This window comes from Quercus robur, chromosome 5, assembly GCF_932294415.1.
Source record: "Quercus robur chromosome 5, dhQueRobu3.1, whole genome shotgun sequence".
Classification (NCBI taxonomy): Eukaryota; Viridiplantae; Streptophyta; class Magnoliopsida; order Fagales; family Fagaceae; genus Quercus; species Quercus robur.
Window position 1 is genome coordinate 16,511,778 of NC_065538.1, and position 18,783 is coordinate 16,530,560.

Genomic DNA, 18,783 nt, shown 5'->3' on the forward strand with positions numbered 1-18,783 from the left:
TAATATAAAAAATTGTCACACAAATTTAAGAAAATAATGGTGATTCTTATATGATTTTTATTTTATTTGTAGATCATGAAAAAATCAACTACAATGCTTGATTTTTTTCAAAAGAAAAGGTTCAACTTCAAATTCTTCTGAAGTCAACGTGGAATTGCCAACAACTAATGTTGCTATTCCAATTCTAGAAAATGTGGATGTTCCAATTCTAGAAAATATGGATGTTCCAATTCCAGAAAATGTGGATGTTCCAATTCCGGAAAATGCAGATATTCCAATCTCTCAAACACAATTTCAAAGAATTGACCTTGATTCTTTGGATTATGATCCCGGAACACACAAACAAATATGGGAATATCATGTTAATCAACATGATGAAATTCGACGGGCTTACATTAAAAAAGGTCCGCACCAACCTCCTTTAGAGACATTCAAAAAAAGTGGAAAGCGCAATCGTAACTTTCAAGCTTCTTGGTATTGAAATAATTCAAAATGGCTTGAATATTCTCCTACAACAGATGCAGCTTATTGTTTACCCTGCTTTGTCTTTCATAATCCAAATGTGGTTGTGGGACAAAATACATTCATTGTTGGTGGACTTAGAAATTGGAAAAAGGTTGGGGGCAAAGATTGTTATTTTCAAGGTTATATAGGAAAAGATTCTAACTCAACTTATAGAGTTACTGAGCAAATGTGTAAGGATCTGATGAACCAATCGCAGTATTTGCAAAGGGTAGTTGATTATTTAACTACTGAACAAATTGCAAATAATCGGTTTGTAAGGTTGAATTTATTCAACCATCTAATTGGCTTTATTCCGTGCCAAATTTGCTTGTAATTCAGCATTTAGTAACCCTGTATTTAGGTGGGATTGTTGTAAGGGTAGTGAGTGAGATAGTGTGAAGATTGCTCAAGAGTGTGCAAGAAAACAGAGTGTCGCGGCTGGGACTCGCGGCTGGACTCGCGGCTTCAACCCGCCAGAAGATGCACACGTGCCAAGCATGCTGGAAGATGAACAGTCATGCTAGCTGGAGCACTACAGGACAAAACAGGACAACTGGCCATACGGTTAACTCGCGACTGGAACTCGCGACTTAGTCAAGCCGCGAGGTCAAGCCGCGAGCCACCCCTGTTTTGGAAAAACCTGACGTTTCGCATTCCACTCCACTTCAGTATAAATACCCTTTTAACCCACGATTGAAAGAGAGCTTCCAGAGAGAATTTTGAGAGAGAAACCCTAAAGAAAAACCAGATTGTTTCACCCACAATCTCTACCTTAGAGTCTCATCAAAATCCCTCACTCTCTTCCTCTCCATTGTCAAAACCTTGAGAGGCCTTTATACCAAACCTGGTTCTCACCATTATCATCCCTGTGAGACAGACGTTTGGAGTTCTGGGAAGCAGTTAGGAAGGAGCCAATATTCATTGGTTGATGCTACGGTGTAGTAGCGGAATCCGGAAAGCTAGAAAAGAAAAAGGTTCTGCGCAACCTCGTTGGAGCAAGAAGCTTGGAGGGCTTAGGTGCATTGGGTAGATTAGGCTTGGAGGGTCTATTGATGTCCTTGTATCCCAACTGTATTTTCTAGTGGATTGATTACCGCTTGGAGGGCGGCGGAGAGGTTTTTTGCCGAGGTCTTCGGTTTCCTCTTCGATAACATATCTGGTGTTATCGCTGTGTTTGCATCTTCCTTCCTCTCTATCTCTGCCTTTACATTATCTGCTGTGGTTTATTTTGTTGTGGCTTAGATAGTTGTTTAATCAATTCCATGTTATAGCATATGTTAAGTTTCCGCACACTAGTTGTTTAACATATTGCGTGTGTTGATTAAATTGGTTTTTGGGGGTCTAAACGTTCAAAAGTGTTTTTGTACACGTTTTTGAACTTTCAATTGGTATCAGAGCGGGTACACAGCTGTTTGGTTTCATTACCATTGTGTGATCCTTGACTCCCTTTCTTTTGAGATGGATAGGTCTCAATCCCTTAATGCACCTCCATTTTTTGATGGAAGTAATTATGCATTTTGGAAGGTTCGTATGAGAGCTTTTTTATGCTCTATTGATGAATCCGTGTGGGATGCTGTTGAGATGGGTTGGACCAAACCTGAAGCAGCCAAATCCACATGGGATAAGGCAGCACTTGCTGCATCTAATGCTAACAGTAAAGCACTAAATGCTATTTTCTGTGGTGTGTCTCCAGATGAATTTCACAGGATTTCTCACATTACTATTGCCAAAGATGCATAGGAGATTCTGGAAACAACTTATGAAGGCACGAAGAAGGTGAAAGATACCAAGTTACAAATGCTGACCACTCGGTTTGAGGAGCTCAAGATGAGTGAGGATGAGTCTTTCGACTCTTTCTATGGAAAGTTGAATGAAGTGGTTGTCAGTAAGTTTAACTTGGGGGAGAAGATGGAGGACTCTAAGATTGTAAGGAAGATCCTTCGATCATTGCCGGAAAGTTTCCGTGCTAAGGTGACAGCCATTGAAGAGAGCAAGGATCTTGACGACATCAAGGTACAGGAGCTGGTTGGATCTCTACAAACCTATGAGATGTCGCTGCCAAATCAACGGAAGGGAAAATCCCTTGCTCTAAAGACCACTAATGAGAAGGTGGAAGATCAAGGCTCGTCAGGAGAAGATATGGTGGACAAAGATGTAGCCTATCTTGTTAAAAATTTCAGAAAGTTTTTGAAATTCAAAAACAATGGAAAATTTGATGATAAGAGAAAATTCCAAAATTCTGGAAGGGAGAAGAGGGATTTCAACAGGAAAGATGGAAAAGAATCCCCATCCACACAAGGTGTCACTTGTTTTGAATGCAACGGGCATGGACACTTTAAGAGGGAATGTCCGAATTACTTGAAGTCGAAAGGCAAGGTGTATGCCACGACCCTGAGTGACTCAGATTCGTCTGACTCAGAATCTGAAGAAAGCTGTGATGGAGAAGGGAACTACTCAGTTTTCATGACTATTGCTCATGATGAGTCTTCGGATGAATTGAATTTGCTTGTTCAAGACCTTGGAGAACATAGTGAGGATGACTCACTAGGAATTGTTGAAGAATCAGAAGCTGAAGAAGAAGAAAGCACAGCTACTCTTCAAGAAAATTACAACTCACTTTTGGAGAAATCTGGTGAATACACAAGGGTGGCCAAGGCTGCTGTGAGAAAGATGAAGAAGGCTGAGGAGGACTACAAAAGTCTCCTAATCCGGTATAGGGAGGCCAAATGCGAGATTGAAACTTTGAATGGTGAGCTCTCCGAAGCTTACACTAAAGTGAGATTTCTTGAAAGTGAGGTTGTTCAAGCAAATGCAAAAATAGAGAGGGTCACCACCAAGAAGCTAGATGATGTTATATCTTCTCAAAAGAGCTTCTCAGACAAATCCGAACTGGGATATAGCGGAGGAAGTAGTTCAACTGGAAATGTCACCAAAGAAGTGAAGTTTGTCAAAGCCAAAGATCCAGTTGTAGCTGACTCTACAAGTGTGAAGCTCGAGGTGGAGGAGAAGAAAAATGTGGTGAACCAACGGATGCTAAATCACCGTAATCAGTATGTGGGCAGGTCTGAGTCTCGTGCCAAGTCACGTCCTCGACCACAAAAAGGTCCTAGAGGAATGTATGTGTGCCATTATTGCGGGCTTCAAGGGCACACTCGACCAAATTTCCAAAAGCTGAGAGCAAAGAACAGTGCTACTCCTCAAAGGTCAGGAGGACCAAGAATTGATAGAAGAACTTGGGCAGGGGATCAACCTAGAGAGCAAAATGGAGATCCCGGAATGATGGACGTGATGAAGATAACTGGTGCATTCACCAACTGTTTGGAAAGCTTCTCACGAAGGTTTGAAAGCCCGAACTCCCGTACCCAATCCTTTAAGGAAATCACCCCAAACGCAAGTGACGTGTGGGTGAAAAGGGGTACTCATGCATAAGCATTACAACATGTCCATGCATTAATACTTCCTATGCTTTGTGACTATGTTTGGTATGCTTGTTGTGTTTGTTCTTGGTTGTTTGATTATTCTTCTTGTGAATATTTCTTAATTGTGTTTTATCAATCTTTTTGTTTCTTGAGTCAAAAATCCAAAAAATTACATAAAAAAATTTGAAAATCAAAAAGCTTGATCGACTTTGTTGAGTTTTGTCTTAAGACTCGTTTTGCCTTGTACCTTTGTGCTAATGGCTTTGTGCATTTTCGAGCATTGCTTGTCTTCATGCACTCATATCACTATGGGAAAAATCTTGAAATCTATGTGATTGTTGTAAATAGATCTTCGAACTTGTCATGAATGATTAGTGAATGGTTATGTTGATCTTGAAACATGCATAGACTTGTGTCTATATCTCTTCCCACTTTTTTATTGTTTTTTGCTAAAAAGAGCTCACTAAATGTAAATCTCCAAATGAAAAGAGATATTGAGCTGCAAAAGTCTGTCGCACATTCTAGTATTTGACTAGGAAAAAGGGTAAGCGACCTTATATCAAAAGTGAAATTTCTTTCAAAAAGGCCAAAGGCCTGTTCTTCAAAGAAAAGTGTTGTCTATCCCTCTCACAATGAGAGATGATTGCCTCAAAAGATCAAATGTTATGGCTGAAAGTGGAGTCAAATGAAAGGCTCCGAGTTATGTTATCAAGTTGTGTGGGAAGTCATATATTCATATTTCTATAATTGAGATTGGTCACATGATCTAGTGCTAATTGTGTATGCCTTGGTTGAATTGATCATTGAAGCTTCACATTAGACAAATGACTATTTCATTGTTGATGTCCACACACAACACACAAGTTCATGTTCGATAAATGCCATATTCATTTGTGTGATTGTACTTGATAAAATGTGTTTTCACATGCTCAATCTTTGTTAACTCAAGCACAAAAAGATTTTTGAGTGTTTTAGGTGTTTTTGGAAAGTGTTTTGCTGAAAAATCTGAAAATTTCAAAAATACAGTTTTGCCCTGTTTTGGCGGCTCAGTCGCGGGTGTGTCAAGTCGCGTGCCTCAGTCGCATCTTCGCTGGTTAGTTTTGGCGACTTGTTCGCGAGTGGAAGGTCCAGTCGCGAGATTCACTCAGAGATTTTCGCGGCTCAGCTCGCGACTCACTCGCGGGTAGACCTCCCAGTCGCGAAAAACACTTAGAAAAATTTTTCAAAATTTTCCTCTTGAGTGCTTTGGCGGCTTGAGCTGGCGACTGTATGGCGACTTGAACCAGTCGTGAAAATCGCGTGTTTTGCAGAAACAGGAGCAGTTTTTAAACCTCCTTCAGTTTTCCCTCGAACTTTTGTAACTGTTCATCTTCACTTAAAACTGCTGTTTTCTCCCAAAACTCTTCGTGAATCCATTTTTCAAAACCCTTTGGTGCTTCGTTTCTTCTCCAAATCATCAAGAAAAGGTATGGGTTTTGTTTTCTCAATCTCATTTTCTTTTTCCTGCATATTTCTGTTGCTGTTTGGACTGGTATTGCATTCGTTATACTTATCTCTATGTGTAATGGGTATGGAGTGTCTTGTTTGATATTGTTCTCACCTGTTTTCTTGCTGAGCAATCACAATGTGTTTTTCATTGGTTTGTTTTTTGCTTATTATTGAATCTGAGAATCTTTTCTGAAATGGGTTTGGTGTCTATGTGACTTACTCATTACTCTTGCCTGATTATTGATGTTGGTGTTTGGTTTTGGTTACTGAGTGAATATGATAACATAATGTGTGTTTATCAACCACGTGCTCCAGTGTGGATGTTTGGTTCTTCATGTTTGAATTTTTTTTTCCATGTTCATGTCTCTGATGGAGTGATTTATGTTATCTGCTCTAAATGTTCATATGCTGTTTCTTATTGCATATCATGGTCATGTTAACCTGTCTCAATGACAGTTGTGATGTCTTTCTTTGTCTTGGTGCACTTTCACCAAGTTTGATGCACGTATTAGTTTATGCCTCTGTGTTTTGTTGGAAGGATTGGTTGGATCTGCACTATATTCAGTCTGGGTTTTTATATTGAAATATTGTTTATACTGAATCTTGTTGACAATTTTTTTTGTGGGATATTGTTGCTTGGTTCTTTTCTGTTGGCCTGTTCTCTTGCAGATGTCTCGTCGATCTTCCAGGGGTAAAGACATTGTTTCTGACGAACCAGCAACCCCAGTTGCTAAAAGGACTCGTCATTCATCTCAAGCATCTCAAGATCCCAATGAGGATAGATTCAGAGTTCCCCTGAACTCACACGCCTACTCAAATGTGTTTGACAAGTCAACAACTATAGTGGAGCGGGTAGTAGAGTTCAACACCTTAGGGACTACTTTCATCCCTCGAATCTTTGAGAAACGAGACTGGGCAAACTTGTTCGGAAACTTTGATGATCCAATGGATGAGCTGGTCAAGGAATGCTTCTCCAATGCATCTGATCTTGGACCTATCCTCATTTTCTGGGTCAGAGGAACAGAGTTTAGTGTTACCCCAGACTCCATCGCAAATCTTCTCGGCATCACCAGACCTCAGAATGTGAATTTGACTCCCTATGATGAACGAAATCCAGAGGTTGGGGAAATTTTACAAATCCTAGGGCACGATCATGAGGTATCAAGTGCAGGAACTTCCATCAGCACCGCAAAATTTGCATCTGAGCTGACCACACTGAAGTTGATCATGTTCACCAATCTCTACCCACTGTCCAACACTACATTCATCAATCTTGGGAGAGCTATATTTCTGTGTGATCTCATTACTGGAGCCCCTATTGATATATGTGCTCACATCTACTACAACTTGAGGAAGACCGCGTGTCGATCTACAGCTCGAGGAATCATTCCATTTTGCAGTCTCGTCATGAAACTCATTCTTAATGCAGGCATTACTCCTCCTGCAGATGGTAAAATGTTGACTCGTCAACGTCCCATTTCATTATTCACTCTTCAAGCAAGCAGAAGTCACTCCTCCAAATCACCAAGACGTGCTCACATCTCTCCGTTTGATACATCTGCCCCTGACTCAAAGACACCTGCACATACCACATCTGCATCACGTGATGTTCCTGATACTTCACCGGCTGATATTCCGCAAGCACAAATTGCTTCTCATACTGACAGAGTTGGTAGTGTTCTTGAGCATATTCAGAAACGCATTGATGAGCTTGTGGCGCTTCTCTACTCCACAAACAACCATGTCCAAATGCGTCTCGAGACTATGGAGAATCAGCTTGATGAGATTCAACGGAAGCTGGACGAGAGTCTTTAGCTATTCGTGACAAAAAGGGGGAGAGCATTCAGTAAGGGGGAGAAAAGTTCAAAGGGAAGTGTGCATAGTGATAGGGGGAGTACACACACACACATACTTTTGTTTTTCGTCTTATCTACTAAACTTATGGTTCTTTTGGTTTTGATACACTGTGTTTTGGTGTATAGATGTTTCTAACTCTAAACTGATACTCTTGGTTTAAACTTTATTATATGTTGTTGATGTTATTCAGGTTTTTGTTGGTTTGTACCCATATGCTTTTGTAAGCTTTCAGGGTTTTTGTTTTTTGCATAGTTTGTAGGCCTTGTGGTATGTACCATGCTTAAGTGCAGCCTTTATGCTATGTTGAAATCAGTACTTTAATCTAAATGTTATGCATTTTGGTTTATGTACTGTCACTCTTGTGCCCTTGTAGGATTGTTCCTAGATGTATATGTCATGTGAGCTATGCATTGGTTGAGTGTTGAACATACAAGTGTCTTGCTTTGTGCTTGTTAACTTGTATGTCCTTGTGTTCATTCCAAGTGTGAATGAACACTGTGATCACTACCTTGTGGTGATTCACTTGGTTGATCAAGCCATGGTTTGTTTATTAACTCCATCTTTGCTTGATCTCATATTGCCTGTTTCATATGCATTTATAATTTTCTGCTTACAATGATCATGGTGTATTGTTGTGTTTCAGGAGTTTATGTTCATATGATTCAAGTGCTTCACAGCTTCTAGAATTAGGTGTGAGTGAGTTTTGATCAACTGTTCCCAACTCACATGTTAAGTCTAGAGTCTATTTTAGGGTTTTGTCACGGAATAGCCAAAGGGGGAGATTGTAAGGTTGAATTTATTCAACCATCTAATTGGCTTTATTCCGTGCCAAATTTGCTTGTAATTCAGCATTTAGTAACCCTGTATTTAGGTGGGATTGTTGTAAGGGTAGTGAGTGAGATAGTGTGAAGATTGCTCAAGAGTGTGCAAGAAAACAGAGTGTCGCGGCTGGGACTCGCGGCTGGACTCGCGGCTTCAACCCGCCAGAAGATGCACACGTGCCAAGCATGCTGGAAGATGAACAGTCATGCTAGCTGGAGCACTACAGGACAAAATAGGACAACTGGCCATACGGTTAACTCGCGACTGGAACTCGCGACTTAGTCAAGCCGCGAGGTCAAGCCGCGAGCCACCCCTGTTTTGGAAAAACCTGACGTTTCGCATTCCACTCCACTTCAGTATAAATACCCTTTTAACCCACGATTGAAAGAGAGCTTCCAGAGAGAATTTTGAGAGAGAAATCCTAAAGAAAAACCAGATTGTTTCACCCACAATCTCTACCTTAGAGTCTTATCAAAATCCCTCACTCTCTTCCTCTCCATTGTCAAAACCTTGAGAGGCCTTTATACCAAACCTGGTTCTCACCATTATCATCCCTGTGAGACAGACGTTTGGAGTTCTGGGAAGCAGTTAGGAAGGAGCCAATATTCATTGGTTGATGCTACGGTGTAGTAGCGGAATCCGGAAAGCTAGAAAAGAAAAAGGTTCGGCGCAACCTCGTTGGAGCAAGAAGCTTGGAGGGCTTAGGTGCATTGGGTAGATTAGGCTTGGAGGGTCTATTGCTGTCCTTGTATCCCAACTGTATTTTCTAGTGGATTGATTACCGCTTGGAGGGCGGCGGAGAGGTTTTTCGCCAAGGTCTTCGGTTTCCTTTTCGATAACATATCTGGTGTTATCGCTGTGTTTGCATCTTCCTTCCTCTCTATCTCTGCCTTTACATTATCTGCTGTGGTTTATTTTGTTGTGACTTAGATAGTTGTTTAATCAATTCCATGTTATAGCATATGTTAAGTTTCCGCACACTAGTTGTTTAACATATTGCGTGTGTTGATTAAATTGGTTTTTGGGGGTCTAAACGTTCAAAAGTGTTTTTGTACACGTTTTTGAACTTTCACGGTTGCAATTAAAGGTCACAATTTTTATTGTTCGATATCTTGCCTTTCAAGTTATAGCTTTTAAAGGTTGAGATGAAAGTTTTAGCTCATTAAATCGTGGGAACTTTTATGAATCAGTGGATATTGTGACTTTTTGGAATGAGAAGGTTGGCGAAATAATAGAAAAAGCTCCAAAAAATGCAACCTACACATCACCTAGGATTCAAAAGGAAATTCTACATGTTTTCTCAGCCAAAGTGAAGAAGGCCATTCGGGAAGAAATTGGTGATGTAAAGTTTTGCATAATGGTTGATGAAGCTCGTGATGAGTCCATGAAAGAGCAAATGGCTATGGTTTTTAGATATGTTGATGCAGAAGGCTTTGTGAAAGAAAGTTTTTTTGGGCTTATTCATGCTGTTGACACTGCGACTTTGACTCTAAAGAAAGGGATATATTCTTTGTTATCTCAATATTGCTTAGATATACAAAATATTCGAGGGCAAGGATATGGTGGAGCAAGCAACATGCGAGGTATGTGGAATGGATTACAAGCTTTGATTTTGAATGATTGCTCATATGTTTACTACATCCATTGTTTTGCACATCGCTTACAATTGGCATTAGTAAAAGCATCAAAACAAGTTGTTCCCATTAGTCATTTTTTTCTTACATTGCTTTTTCTGATCAAAATTGTTAATGCTTCATGCAAGCGCAATGAGCAATTGAAAGTTGCCAATGCTAATGAAATAGCACGTTTGATTGATCTTGAAGAGCTTGAGACTAGAAGTGGACTTAATCAAATTGGCACTTTACAACAACCTGTAGAAACACGTTGGAGTTCACATTTTAGATCAGTTTCTAGCTTATTAAGGATGTTTACTTCAACTATTGAAGTTTTACAAAATATAATTGATGATGCAATTGATAGAGAATATCGAGCAGAAGGAGAGTCAGCTTATGATGGTTTAACTTCATTTGAATTTGTCTTCATCTTGCATCTTGAGAAAGGAACTATGGAGATCACTGATAAACTTTGTCAAGCTTTGCAAAGCCAATCTCAAGACATTTGAAATGCCATGTATTTAGTTTCATCTACTAAAGCACTCATCCAAAAATTTAGAGATAATGGATGGGATGGCTTGCTCACCACTGTGATATCATTTTGTGAGAAGCATTGCACTGATGTCTTGGATATGAATGCTCGATATGTTGAGAGGCGAGGTCGAGCTCGTAATCAACAAGAGAACGTTACAATGAGCATCATTATCAATTAAAAATTTTTTATGCTACAATAGATTCTCAACTACAGGAACTAAATTATCGGTTTAATGAAGATGCAATGGAGTTACTTAGGCTTAGCTCAGCTTTAGAACCTTGAGAGGCATTAAAATCTTTCAGAATTAGTGATCTTTGTTTGTTGGTAAAGAATTTCTATCCACAAGATTTCACAGATTATGACAAACAAGTGTTGGAGAAGGAGCTTTATCATTTTGAGCATAATGTAGTACAAGATCCAGAGTTCAAAAAATTGAAAAGTTTATCTGAGTTATCTCAATGGTTAGTGAGAACTGGAAATTCAGAACACTACAAACTTGTTTATAGAATGGTGAGACTTGTGCTTACTCTTCTAGTTTCTACTGCTACTACAGAGTGAGCATTTTCAACTATGAAAGTTGTCAAAACTGACCTTCGAAACAAAATGGAAAATGATTTTTTGAATGACTCTTTGATGTTATACATTGAAAAGGATATAGTTTCGACATTTAGTTTGGATTCAATAGTAGTTGATTTTGAAGATTTGAAAGAGCGTCGAGTTCCCTTTTCATAGATAACTGTATAAAGAAACAATAGTGTTTCGTGTCTTTTGTTTTTGTTAGTAGATTGTCTCTTAATATATTAAAAAACAATGATTTTTGGGTATTTTTCTTGATTGATAGTTTATTAATACTATATGGATGCGTAAATCCACCAGATGAATTGAAAAGACCTAGGATAAAATCTCGAAAAAAGTGCTGCAAAAGAAAAACTAAAGTATTTCCCCACCCCATGAAGAAAAAAACAACCAACAACCCTTAAAATAACCTTGTTATTTTAAGAGGGGGGGGGGGGGGGGGAACCAAAAAAAAAAAAAAAAACAAAACAAAACATGCCTTCTACAAGAAGGGACAGAACTATTCTACTGTTCTAGGATAAGCAAGAGCTTTCTTAGATAAAGAGAAACTACAGTAGAATTCTTCGTCAAGACTAGATCGAGACTTTTTCGGTTCTTCTTGGTTGAACTGGCCAGTCCTCAAATAGCTCATTCCTAGTTGCATCCTTTTTCTAAGTTATTAAAAAAAAAAAAAAAAAATTGGAGAAACTTTGATGAGTAATGACAAAGGCACGCACCTCAAACGAGTAATTCATAGAGGTAATGCTACCTTCTAATTACTAAAACAAAATTAGAAAAGTTACCTAAAAATGGAAAGTCAAGTGTGAGCTAGTTCACGAACGTTCAAGAGAAAAAGTTATGCCCCAATGAAAAATGTATATTCTCCTTGATGACAAAAGGAGATTTGTTGTCAAACTTTATGGTGTCCCAAAGATTAATTCGAACATATGGATAAAATTCTAGCTATTGCTTTTGCTCAGCATAATTACCATACATGAAGGAGGGTTTGGTGATGTAGGTAGTATCTTTGCCTAGCTTCTAGAGGTCTTATGGTTTAGCAACTCTTGTTTCCTTGAGGAAAACTTTTCACATTCCAAAGATATTTTGTCTATTAACTTGGACGGAAAAGAAGATCATGTGTAACTCACGTGACCTTTTGCATACGTAGCACCGCATGAAAAGACTAAATTGCCGATTTTCAATCCCTTAAAACAAAGTTTTCGTGGTACCACAAGAATTGAATTTGTTAAATGATTTTGTTTTAAGTTTTGAAGCTTCTAAATAGGCTGTAAAATAAAAATGAATAATTCACTCTCCATAAAATTGAAATTTTCTTTATTTTTAGTAAATTGGAGAGTTTATATTTGTGGATGTAAAATATGTCTTTGCTTTTATCTAGAACAAATACTAACCCATTTTTTCTACACTTTACGTTTTGCGTCACATTTCTCGCTTTTGAAATTAATTCCCAAGAAAAAGAAGCCAATATAGATAAGGCTTCATTAGCTATGTGGCTTGGCTAGGTGGCCCTTTTTTGGTGGTGATGGCCTGATGGGTGATTATAGAATAATTTTATAGACACAAAATTTTTACAATAGTTAAATTTGCAGGTTTTTATTGGTCCTTATTTAAACCTATTACTGATATTACTTTATTATCTACCATTAAAAACTTAATGATCTTAACATTTGTGAAATATTTTATGAAAATTTTTGTGTTGGCCATCTCTACCGTATGCTAGTTGGACTGCACTCTGAAGAAGAGCGTGGAATAGACCTTCTCTATTCAAAATAAACGTCTAATGGGCCAAGTTATGAGCCCATCTCTATATTACAATTAAAGGCATGAAAAATTGATTACTAGCATTGAAATGAAATCCTTAGAGCAATTTCAGTGCTCCAACTCTCTCTCTCTCTCTCTCTCTCTTTCTCAAAAAAAAAAAAAAAAAAATCTTTTTTAATTAATCGTAACATTTTTTTCTATAATAAAATGTTAAGAGCATGTCACATCGTCAGTCCAGTAGCATAACTCTAGTATAATGGTCAAAAAAAAAAAAAAACTCAAACTTCTTTGAGTTAACGTGATTTCAATAAATAGTAGACAAAAACACTATTTGAGTCCCTATGTTTTAAGGTCACAATCAATTTAATCCCTACATTTTAATAATAACCAATTTAATCTTTGTTATTTTCAATTTACAATTAATTTGATCCATGTCATTAATTTATTAACAGAAAATGAAAATATGGCAAAGGGATTACATAATTAGCATTAGTTGAAGGCGACCTGGCACAACCACGTCAACTAAAAATACAGGTCAGATCTACTTTAGAAAAAATTGTTAGAATTAACTATTCTCTCTGTTTCTCATTTGAACCACCCTTTCACCTTCTCTCTCCTTAATCAACCACTGCCTTTTTCCTCTCTTCTCACTTCTCACTTTCATCTCTTCCTTTACCTTCGTTGCCTAGAAATTCTTCATCCCCTTCCCCACACCAAACGACACGATATTTCCAGTAGCGAAACTTAATCTTTCTTTCTTTCTTTTTTGGTCTCAAAAGTGTCTCCAACGATGTTTGTGACGGTGGTGGTCGGTGGCAAAAATATCGAGGACGACATGGATCTGGGTTTGGAGAGGAACGAAAGATGAAGAGCTACAAAGGAAGAAAATTAGCAGGGCTTTTATTGAAAAATCAAATCTTCACTACTCTTGCAAGAGCTACAAAAGAATCCTCTTACCAATTAGTTTTTTTTTTTTTTTTTTTTTTTTTTTTTTTTTCTAATAATAGACTCTTACCAATTAGTTGTTAATTGGTCTGGTTTGTGTAACAGGATTATGGGTTATAGATTTGGGGCTATGGGTTTATTTAGCAAGATGATGTTGCCTTCCGGGGAATCAATTGCAAGTTATTCAAACAGAAGTTTCCACGAAATTACATTGGAAACCATCACCTGTAGAGAGATACCCCTACCAAATCCACTGAAAAAATATAATAAATAAGATCACTTCTTTTTCAATTTGCCCAATTGGAGTACAAATACTAAAAAGCTACTTCACCCAGATGGTGTGATCAAGATTTAAAGGAATCTAGGTTGTTGGAAAATACCACATCGTTTGCTATAGGGAAGATGAATTTCTGGGCAGCACAGGTGGAGGGAGAGATGAAAGTGAGAAGAAGAGAGGAAAAGGCAGTGATTGATTTTGGAGAGAGAAGGTAAAAGGGGTCAAATGAGTAATGGTGAGAATTAGTTAATTCCGTCAATTGTTTCTAAAGTGGATTTGGTGGGATTTTTAGTTGACGTGGCTATGCCATGTCACCTTCAATTATGCCAATTATGCAATTTGTTTGCCAAATAAGTATTTTCCGTTAGAAAATTAATAGTATAGATCAAATTGATTGTAAATTGAAAATAACATGACCAAATTAACTGCTACTAAAATATGTTGTATATATAGATATATACATGGATAGGTTGTAATAATGATGTTTGAGTTTGGAGAATATTGTTTCATAAAATGAAAATTCAAGTTCTGAAATTTTCTAAATGAAAATTCAAAGTTAGGCATTTTCGATAGATTAAAACTTTGGCTCGATCGATTGAAATGGTAAAGAAAAAATCCTGGAGTTTTTAAATGGTTCGATCTCTATTCAATTCCTGTTCAATTGATCGAAACACAAAAACTAAATTTTCTACAGAATTTTTCTGATGACTGTTCGGAAATGTTGAAGAGGTTTCAAGCCTTGCGAATGGTTTTATAAAACATTTTAACTCTCCATAGATGCCTTTTGATGAAATATAACCCTATGGGTATAAATAAAGGTTTATGTTCACTTGAAAAATAGTAAAAGAGAAACACAAGAAATCTTGTGGTCATTCTCCAGAATTGCTATCTATAGAACCTAACATCTTTGTTGTATCTTGGGGACAAATTTGGGATAATTCTTTAGCAATAATAGTGTGGGGAGCAAATATTGTCTAAGGAAGACAATATTGTGCCTCCAAGTTATTTATTTTCTATTTATCTTTTTTGTTAACCTTATTCTTCCATTATTACTTTGTATAATATCCCCAAGAATCTTAGACAATATTTGCTACGATGGAAGGAACAAATGATGTTTCAGCGTTGAAAATGTTGAATCATGAGTTAGTGAAATTGGATCGCTTTGATGGAACCAATTTCTCTCAATGAAAAGACAATGAAATTCCTACTTACTGCACTCAAACTCTTTTATGTCTTGGACCTGAATTTGATTCCTTTTCCTATTATGAGAGATGAAGACACTGATGAGATAAATGCACAAAGAAAGAAACGAGAGGAAGATGAATTGATATACAGAGGGCACATTTTCAATACTCTTTCGGATCATCTTTATTATCTCTATCCATCAATGAAGTCACCGAAGGAGATTTCAAATGCTTTGGAGGCAAAGTACAAAACTGAGAAAATAGGTACGAATAAGTTTATTATTCAAAAGTATTTTGATTATAAAATGCTTGACAATATTTCAGTTTTGGATCAAGTACATGAGTTACAAATTTTGGTCAATAAACTCTGTGATTTGTCAATCAATATTCCTGAATCATCCCAAATGGGTGCAATCATTGCAAAACTCCTACCAAGTTGGAATAATTTTAGGAAGAAGTTTCTACATATGTCGAAAGATCTCACTTTAAAACAATTTGGACAACATCTTTGAATTGAAGAGGAAAGTTAGGTTAGAGATGCGACTAACATCGATTCTAAAGTGAATGTGAACAATGTGAGCAATGTTCAAAGTGGGAGTTCGAGTAAGACCAATAAGTACTTGAAAGTGAACAAAATTTGGAGTGGCTTCAAGAAGAACAACTCCAATAATCCCAAATAGGACAAGAAGAACCGAGCTTGTTTCCATTGTAGAAAGAAATGTCATTATATTCGGACATGTAAACTCTTAAAGAAAAAGAAAAAAGATGAAGAAGGCAATGTCATTGAAACGAATGTCATTGAGGACATTGTTGCTATGGTAAGTGGCATACATATTGATATGATTACTGAAATTCATATGGCTGTGATTGCAAATCCTTTTGATTGGTGGTTCGATTCGAGTGCAAAAATGCATGTGTGCAACAACAAAGAACAATTCAGGACTTATGATAAGTCTTCCATAGAATAACAAGTGTTGATGGGCAACCACAATAAAGTAAAGGTTCTTGGAAAGGGCACCATTGAAGTGAAAATGGGTTCCGACAAGATGCTGATCTTGACCAATGTTTTTCATGTACCCGATATCAAGAAGGATCTTGTGTTTGCCAATTTGTTATGTAAGAGTGGTATAAAAGCTATACTTGAATTGGACAAGTTAATCTTGCCTAAGAATGAGATTTTTCTAGGAAAGGGATATGCTACTGATGGCATATACAAACTAAGTATTATTAATAAAGAAGTTTCTAGTTGTGCTTATTTTGTTGATTCTTCATATTTGTGGCATGCTAGATTAGGACATTTAAATTTCAAATACTTGAAGTTTATGTCAAAGCATAGAGCATTATGATGAAAAGAAATGTGAGATTTGTATTCAAGCAAAGATGACAAAGAAACCTTTTTCTAAGTCTGATAGAAATTCTATTATGCTTGAACTTGTACATTCTGATGTATGTGAATTGAATGGTGTATTACTAGAGGAGGTAAAAGATACTTCATTACATTTATTGATGATTTCTCTAGATTTACATTTGTGTATTTAATGAGAAATAAAGATGAATCTTTTGACATGTTCAAACGTTATAAAACTGAATTAGAAAATCAAAAGGATAGGAAAATAAAGATCCTACGAAGTGATAGAGGTGGTGAATATTTTCTTAATGATTTTTCTACGTTTTGTGAGGAATATGGTATAATACACCAAAGTTCAGCCCCTTATACACCCCAACAAAATGGTTTGGCTGAAAGGAAAAATAGGACTCTTGTAGATATGGTAAATGCCATGATCTTAAGTGCAGAGCTCCCATTTAATTTATGGGGAGAGGCATTGCTTACAGCATGTCATGTGTACAATAGAATACCTTCCAAAAAGATTAAAGTATCTCCATGTGAGTTATGGAATGGAAGGAAACCAAACCTTGATTATGTCAAAGTGTGGGGGTGTTTAGCCTTTTATAGAGTGGTTGATCCAAAAAGAACAAAGTTAGGACCAAGAGCTATGAAAAGTTGTAGGTTATGCTGAAAATTCAAAAGCATATAGATTATTAGACTTAAGCTCTAATATAGTGGTGGAATCAAGAGATGTAGAGTTTATTAAGGATGAACTCAGTAAAAATTCCATGGATGCTTTGATACCTACTCAAACAAAACAAGGTGACTCTAATCCTAATACTACTTTGGGTGGTACTAAAAGAATTGAAAGTGGTTCACTAAGTGAACAAAGAAAGAGTCAAAGGATAAGAAAGGTAAAGGACTTTGGTCCATATTTCGTTTCTTATCAAGCTCAATTGCACTTTGTTGAAGGAAATCGACAAGTGGTCCTAAATAAAATACCTATAGTGTTTAACACAGAGGATGATCCTAAAACATATGAAGAAGCTATGGCTTCTAGAGATTCAGCTTTCTGGAACGAAGTTATGAATGATGAGTTGGACTCAATATTATCCAATAATATTTGGGTCCTAGCGAATCTACCTACTGGTTCAAAATCAATTGGTTGTAAATGGGTATTTAGAAGAAAGTATAATAAATATGGATCAATACAAACCTTTAAAGCAAGGTTAGTGGTAAAAGGCTTTAAACAAAGGGAAGGAGTAGACTATTTTGATACCTATGCACTGGTGGCTAGGATCACGTCTATTTGTGTGTTGTTAGCTCTTGCATCTATATATAAGTTGATTGCACATCAAATGGATGTTAAGACAACTTTCCTAAATGGTGATCTTGATGAGGAAGTTTACATGGAACAACCTAAAGGTTTTGTACTTCCTAAAAATGAAAAGAAAGTTTGCAAGTTAGTTAAGTCTTTGTATGGCTTGAAACAAGCTCCAAAACAATGGCATGAAAAGTTTGACTTAGCAATTTTGTCGGATGGCTTTGTGCATAATAGTTCCGACAAATGTATGTAATCCAAACTCACAAAGGAATATGGAGTCATTGTATGCCTGTATGTGGATGATATGCTCATATTTGGTGCAAATATGAAAGGTGTATGTGAAACTAAAAAGTATCTATCTTCTATGTTTTAACTAAAAGATTTAAACGAAGTAGATACTATTTTGGAAATCAAAATTAAAAGATATAGTGAAGGATTTTCATTGTGTCAATCTCATTATGTTGAGAAGGTACTTCAAAGATTTGAACATCTTAATATAAAGGAAGAAAATACACATTTCGATTGGGGCATAAAGTTGGATGAAAACACTGGAAGAGCAATTGCACAGCTCGAGTATGCTAGTGCTATTGGTAGCATGATGTATGCTATGCATTGTATAAGACCAGACATATCGTTTTCAATGGGCAAACTTTCTAGATTCACAAGTAATCCAAGTGTGGATCACTGGAAAGCAATTGGTAGAGTTCTTGGTTATTTAAAGAAAACCATAAGTTTGAGACTCTTTTATTCTGAATTTCTAGTTGTGTTGGAAGGTTATTCAAATGCTAGTTGGATTACCAGTGTAAGTGATAATGAATCCATGTCTGGTTGGATATTCACTTTTGGTAGGGGTGCCATCTCTTGAGCATCAAAGAAACAAACGTGTATTTCTCACTCCACCATGGAATCAAAATTTATAGCCTTGGTGGTAGCAGGCAAGGAAGCGAAATAGCTAAGAAATATGTTATTAGACATAGAGTTGTGGCCATAACCAATATCAGTCATTTCGATGTACTGCGATATTGAAGCCATCTTAGGCAGAGCATACAGTAAAATGTATAATGGAAAGTCTAGACATATAGGTCTAAGACATGATTACATAAGACAATTAATAGAATTTGGTTGGGGTAACATCCATTGAAATGGGACTA

At 37.0% G+C, this 18,783-nt stretch overlaps 1 protein-coding gene across 1 annotated transcript; it reads left to right on the forward strand.

Annotated features, from left to right (window-relative positions):
- The first annotated feature begins 217 nt into the window (after positions 1-217).
- On the forward strand, positions 218-10,212 carry LOC126727891 (uncharacterized). The gene is made up of 2 exons (XM_050433791.1): positions 218-404; positions 9,281-10,212. The coding sequence occupies exons 1-2, from the start codon at positions 218-220 to the stop codon at positions 10,210-10,212; spliced, it is 1,119 nt and encodes a 372-aa protein (XP_050289748.1).
- Positions 10,213-18,783: the final 8,571 nt, after the last annotated feature.

Excerpts from the sequence above, each read along its gene's own strand:
- LOC126727891 (XM_050433791.1), top strand. The coding sequence starts at position 218 with ATGGATGTTCCAATTCCAGAAAATGTGGATGTTCCAATTCCGGAAAAT. Across the intron at positions 405-9,280 it reads ACGGGCTTACATTAAAAAAG|TGGATATTGTGACTTTTTGG; the intron begins GTCCGCACCAAC and ends TTTATGAATCAG.